The sequence below is a fragment of the Aotus nancymaae genome, unplaced genomic scaffold (genome assembly GCF_030222135.1).
Source record: "Aotus nancymaae isolate 86718 unplaced genomic scaffold, 86718_ANA_hifiasm-v0.15.2.pri h1tg000019l, whole genome shotgun sequence".
Classification (NCBI taxonomy): domain Eukaryota; kingdom Metazoa; phylum Chordata; class Mammalia; order Primates; family Aotidae; genus Aotus; species Aotus nancymaae.
Genome location: NW_026988431.1, coordinates 24531730 through 24538072, shown reverse-complemented (window position 1 = coordinate 24538072; position 6343 = coordinate 24531730). Strand labels below are relative to the sequence as shown.

At 42.0% G+C, this 6343-nt stretch overlaps 1 protein-coding gene across 2 annotated transcripts; it reads right to left on the bottom strand.

The window, feature by feature from the left end:
- Positions 1 to 311: 311 nt before the first annotated feature.
- On the bottom strand, positions 312 to 6334 carry DPH3 (diphthamide biosynthesis 3). Of its 2 annotated transcripts, XM_012466751.3 has the most exons (3): positions 6114 to 6334; positions 5503 to 5577; positions 312 to 1842 (listed from the first exon to the last, which is right to left on the bottom strand). In XM_012466751.3, the coding sequence occupies exons 1-3, from the start codon at positions 6219 to 6221 to the stop codon at positions 1777 to 1779; spliced, it is 249 nt and encodes an 82-aa protein (XP_012322174.1). In that variant the 5' UTR covers positions 6222 to 6334; the 3' UTR covers positions 312 to 1776. The 2 variants fall into 2 exon arrangements, with proteins under 2 accessions (XP_012322174.1, XP_012322175.1); XM_012466752.3 differs by lacking the exon at positions 5503 to 5577.
- Between the last annotated feature and the right edge of the window lie 9 nt (positions 6335 to 6343).

The window sequence follows — 6343 nt, the reverse complement described above, 5'->3', positions numbered from 1 at the left end:
TGGGATGTCTGAACCTGCCAACTCTTCTTCCTGTTCTTCGCAAACCTACATCAGGGTTGTCTGTGTTTGAAGTTCATCAGGATCAGAAAGAGCTAACATGTCGGCAATATGTAGAAAACCATCAGCATGAGCATGGGACAGTTCATTTCTCTTTGCAGCTGATCCCACCATAAAGTACCCTGCTCTGTTCATCTGAGCAGTCACTTTGCTTTTGCAAAGCAGTTATGGATGACTTCTGGGATGTCAGTGTCCCAAACATCAATGAGATCTCTCATCATATCCAGAATATGCCACATAATATACCAAGCACCTTCAGCATACAATTTTTGGTAATTTATTGTCTCAGCCTAGTGGCGGCACATAGTCATGCTGCTGGCAGGTAAAAAAGGCTACTCATTTTAATTTAAACCTCCAATGAATGTGCGCAGTACATTTACCAGTTAGCAACAGAACATTCACATTCTACCAAGCTATTTTTCTAATTGCAGGAGCCATTCCTAAAACCTGACAGACATCAGTGCATTACATTTTTTTTTTATTTATACACAGTAAAGTTGTGTATATAAAGGGAATTTTCAAATTTCCAATGTGAATGATTCTAATCTCTTGCTATTCTTAGTACTGCAGCAAAGGAAGATTGATAGCCTATCTTTCTGTATTTCTTTTTCTCCCGGGCAACAGTTCTCTGCAGGAGTGAGTGTCTGGTTTGGCTGCATGTTACAGAGGCTTATTAAATGTGCTCTCATGGGCATATTTATTCACAATAGGCCCCTCACTTTCAAGCGCATTCTCTGCTGTAGATGCTTTCCCTTGTAGTAGTGAAAGGACACTGTGATATGCCAAAAGCACAGCTACCGGCCATGAAGACTTGACATTAACCCGGATCTGGAATGCAATTTCATTAGCCTTATCAAAAAACAAACAAAAACCCAGATGAAGAAATATCACTTGCTCTGATTGGGCAAAGTCATTCAAACATTTCATTTACTACGCTGGTATGATTTGCTCCTCTCATTCTGTCACCAATTTTACTTCTTTTGGATGTTTTTCATCTTGTCCCGACTTCCAAGGAATATGCAGAATATAAGAAAACTCCCTATTCTTTCATCACTTCCCTGTGGACTTTCTTTCTTGTTCACCAACTTTTAGCTCTGGAGAAATCATGACCCCACTGTATCTTCTCTTTAATACTACAATCTAACTGTGTGCCTGAAGCATTACAGAAATGACATGCTGAATAGAACATGTCCATTCTAATGGGAAAACCGAGGAGACTGGTTTGGTATAGAAACTGGAAGTGTGGTACTAATGAAGCAATTAATTTTAAATTTAGAACAGCAGAGCTGATGTCAAATTTCAAAGGAAGGGCTAATTTTAATCATCTTTATAACCAACTCAAAAATATAATCTTTTTTATTAAGGAATCCTAATGACTGAGGTAGATGACGCTGTTATCAATTATTGAAGTAATTTGGTTTAAGATATGAAAATGATGAAACCGAGGGAAAGAAAGCAGTGTTTTGAAATTATCTTCTTTTAAATTTAGATGGATAATTAAGAATGCTTCCAATTTAAGGTTCTAAGCACAAAATCCAGATATGTCATGTTATAGACTTGCTTCCTGAAGATGAAATCGGCAGTCGATGGAAAGAATCCACACATACTCAGAACAGCAAATCATAAATGGTGGTCTCCACGAAGCCAGTAGCTTTGCATTTGATATTTCTATCTAGGCTCATTTCCAATTGTTCAGGATTTGGATTCCTGAAGGCTTCTTCAGCATTTAACTAATTCTTTGTTGGTTGAAGGGGCTGGGACTGTTTCTCCACACACAAACTGATCCTAAGACAAAGAAATGACATTAACCAATGAATTTCCATGTCACAAATGCATTAATATTAAACCTTCATTTTGTTACAGAATCAATCCAGCTCTGTTAATTTTGTTTTTCCATTGCCATTATCATTTCATCCTTGTTCAAAGAGCCAATGACAGCACCAGAATCTGAATCTTAAACATGTATCAGTTTTTGGTTCTGAATTCATTTAATATAAAGCACCTTATAAACATGCCCATCTTCAGTGCAGAGCAACCACTTCTCACAAATTACATAAAGACATGCCACATCTTTTAATTTCTGTATTAATTATTACTCACGCTAAAACTTCTCCACTTTAATAACTGGTCATTCAAATACCAGTCCTCTTCAAAGTAATTACTTCTTCCAACTAAAAGGGACAGGTCTTTATGTGTTTCTCAATACAGATAATCTGCAATGTTAGCTACTTTGTAAATGAAGTTCAATCTCTGATCATTTATCCTGACTTATCTCAGCTACCACAAGAAATCTCTGCCTCTGAGGTTACCCCTCACCTCCAGCAATCCGATTCCTGAAGGATCAGCCCCAACTCTGTCCCTACTGGTCTGTTGCTCAATATCTGGAACTCTTTCACTGTACTCTGTGGAATTCATGATCCATTGTCGGCACAATGCTGCTCCATGTTCTCAACCTCTTCCTCAAAATGTCGTTTTACCCCTAAGAGCATTGGTAGTATCTGGAAACAGTCTAAATTGAAACAACTGAGGATTGCTATTGGCATCTAATAGGTAGAGGCCAGGGATCCTGCTAGACATCCTACAATGCGCGGGATAACCCTGCACAACCAAGAATTATCAGGCCTAAAATGTCAATAGTGCTGAAGTCAAGATTAAGTCATATTCTTTTTTTGTCCGAGATGGAGTCTCCCTCTGTTGCCCTGGCTGGAGTGCAGTGGCACGACCTTGGCTCACCACAACCTCTGCCTCCTGGGTTCAAGCAATTCTCTTGCCTCAGCCTCCTGAGTAACTGGGACTACAGGTGTGTGCCACCATGCCTGGCTAATTTTTGTATTTTTAGTAGAGATAGGGCTTCACTACGTTGGCCAGGCTGGCCTTGAACTCATGACCTCATGATCCACCCACCTCAGCCTCCCAACGTGCTGGGATTACAGGTGTAAGCCACCGCACCTGGCCTGATGAAGTCATATTCTTAAGGACGGTTTCCCCTACATGCCCCTCCGTGTTCTCAGAGTCCTAGTACCAGAGGGACTGGAAGTGGGGCTAGTTCCTCCTGTTTGCCACTGTTCTCCTTTCCTGTCTAAAACCCATCAGTTTAGAATCTTATGGCTTGAGAATACTGCATTGCTCTTCTTCTCTGTTGCTGTCATTTATCCACCCTGCATGCCATATTCCAACCCCTCTGGACCTCCGCCACATTCATCCTACCACCCTTTCACTGCCCCTCACTCCCTTCATGTTCTTTTCCTAGTTCAAACTCCATGGTCAGGTATAACTACTCTTCTCTCACTCTTTCCTTTTCACTTGGGAAAACCACAAACCTGGTTAAATTTAACTTTCTGTGTCTATATTCACTTACGAAGGCTGAATTTCTATCACCTTAAACCCTCTCTTGATTCTCTATCATCACTGGTTACCGTCCCATGTCTCTGCTCTCCTTTGTTGCAAACTCCTTAAAAGAAATGGCTATACTCACTGGCTTCTGTTCTCTCATTCTCTCCAACCAGTTTTCTGCCCATTGGTTTCTTCAATCATGTGCTGTTCCTGTTACTCCATAGAAACTGCTCTCATCATCACAAATGAACTCAGTGTTGCTAAAGCTAATGGTTAATTCTTTTCCTTTTTTGAGGTGGGGGTCTCACTATGTTGCCCAGACTCCTGGGCTCAAGTGATCCTCCTGCCTCAGGCTCCCAAAGTCCTGGGATTACAGGCGTGAGCCACCACACTCAACCAAAGCTAATGGTTAATTCTTGATTTCTTTCTATCAGTGTCATGTGACAAGGCTCACCACTTCCTCGACTCCTTCTCATCTGGTTTCCAGGATTTGACACTGCTGACTTTCCTCTTTCTCGGTGGTTGCTCCTTTACTGTTGGCTTTGGTGATTCCTCACTTCCCTCCCTGACCTTTTAATACTGGAGTGCCCTAAGACTCAGTCCTGTATTTTACCCATCTCTACATTTACAGACCTGGAGATCTCATCCAATCTCATGGCTCTGAATGCTATCTATTACTGATAACTCCCAAACTGACATTGCTAGCCAATTTTTCTCCATGAACTCCAGGCATGCATATCCAATTGCCTTCTCAACAGCTCCACTTGGATGACAGACTTCTCAAACTTAGTATTTACAATGCCAACCCCTACACCTATAGTTACATTCCCTCAATGGACAGTAACTCCATCCCCCCAGTCATTAAGGTCACATATGAAATCACCCTTGAGTCACTCCTTCACACCCTATATCCAATCAGTCATTCAAAGTGTATTAGGAATCTAAGTACTTCTCATTATTTCCATGGCTGTAACCAGGTCCAAGCGACCCATCTCCTTCTTTTATTAGTGTAATAGACTCCTAACTGGTTTTCCTGTTTCTATCCTTGCTCTCTATAGTATTCGGATCATAGCACTCCTATGCTTGAAAACCCTCCAGTGGTTCCCTATATCATTCACGATAAGAGCCAAATCCTTAAAGTGATCGACGAATTTATCTTGGACTACTCTCATTCTGCTCTGCTCTAATCACATTGGCCTCCTTTTTGTTCCTTGATAAAATTGGGCATGTTCCTGTCTTAGGTCCCCTTCACTGAACAATCCTTTGCTAGACTCTCTTACCCCTGTATCCTCATATGTACATGGCTCACTCCCTCACTTCCTTGAAATCTTTACTTAATAAGGCCTTTCTCAGTGAGGCCTGCCATGATCACCCCTGTCAAACTGTAACTTCCTCCCAGACCAGCACTCCTGATCTTCCTTACCCTGTTTGCTTTCTGTTGCAGAGCACATTTTAATACAAGAATGAATCATTATATTTCTAAATTATAGTCTGAATTACAGCCTGCTTCTCTCATGAGGCTCTGTGCCTCATCCCCACTTTTTTTTTTTTCGATTGTCAATATCCTTGGGTGAAAGACAATAGGGCAACTAAAGACTAAAATGAAATTATAAAGCTGCACCTAGGAATTATATCTTAAACAAGATAATGCAGAATTCCTTGTATAAGCAGGCATGAAATACCATACAATTGTTCCCTTCAAAGTAAGTCTAGGAGCTGTAAACAATTTTAATTACATATTAAATAGAAGAGAAATATAAAGATTGTCCACTAAAATAATCTACATAATTACTTCTTTCTTTTCTTTTTTTTACTTAGATAACTGGTAAAGGATTTTATTTTTAATTTTTTAATCTTCTCTTTAATAAGTAATAATTTTCACTAAAGCTAGATTTACTGCCAAAGCTAAAATAAATTATGTAATCTGAACTTTAATCATTTTAATTTACTATTTAGCTGTTTATCAATGGTGTTTAAAACCTGCCTGAAAAAAATACCGAATTTTACCTAGCACACTCAAACATTCTCTTGCACTCATCACTGACAGGCTGATCTAAGTCCTTGCCACTGCCTTACAACCCCCTTCTCCCAATTTAAAATTGTATCCCTTACTTTGTCATAAATCACTTTTATAATGAGAGAGCAGCTAGGACACGTTGCCACGTCTTCCCCATTCTCCAAATCTTCCTACAACGAAATCAAACACCATGTGGTCAGCACAGTCTCTTCGCCATCTCCTCCCGCAAACCTATCCCACCCCTAGGTTCAAGTCTCTTAGTGGCTTGCCTTCCCTCCAGGGTGGGTGAGAACCCCAGGGCCTTCAGTGAGAAATGCCAACTTCATTCTCCTATAGAAGCGTCGCTTAGGGGAAACATCTAGGCATGTTAGGCGAGCTTCGGTCGCCCTAAAGCCCTGGGAAACAAAAAACGAATCCCCTCCTCTACAGAGATATTCCAGGCTGGGACTCTAAGGCGGGGATCGGGCAGGAAGACAGAGGCTCCCGCCGCCCTCTCCCTGGCCTAATCTAAGGCCAGAACTACCTGCCTACCGAGAGAGCTCAGGGTATTAGCTGGGGTGGGGGTATGCGGGAGGAAGAAGATTCAGCAACTGGAGAGCGGGCGTGGGTGACCCAGAGCTTCAAAGACGACCCAATGACGCAAGGAACAAGGCGGAGCGAAACTGCGCTTGCTTGGGTGAACCGCCGGGTGAGGCCCTGAAGTTACCTTGGTGATAGAGAAGTTATCTCCACATGGGCAGGGATAGAAATACGTCTCCGAGTCCTCGTCATATTGGAAGTCCTCGATTTCCACCTCGTCGTGAAACACTGCCATGGTGAGCGGGGATCGGCAAGGGGTGACGCTCCAGCAGTCCGAGACCAGCTTCGAGGGTCTAACTTCGCCAGAGCCGGCCCGGGCTAGGCATCACCACGTCGGTCGGGCTAGAACCAGCGCTT

Coding starts and splice junctions, on each gene's coding strand:
- DPH3 (XM_012466751.3), bottom strand. CDS start 6,221: ATGGCAGTGTTTCACGACGAGGTGGAAATCGAGGACTTCCAATATGAC. Junction 5,578..6,113: donor ATAACTTCTCTATCACCAAG/GTAACTTCAGGG, acceptor ATTTCGTTGTAG/GAAGATTTGGAGAATGGGGA. Junction 1,843..5,502: donor TAAAAGTGATTTATGACAAA/GTAAGGGATACA, acceptor TCTTTGTCTTAG/GATCAGTTTGTGTGTGGAGA.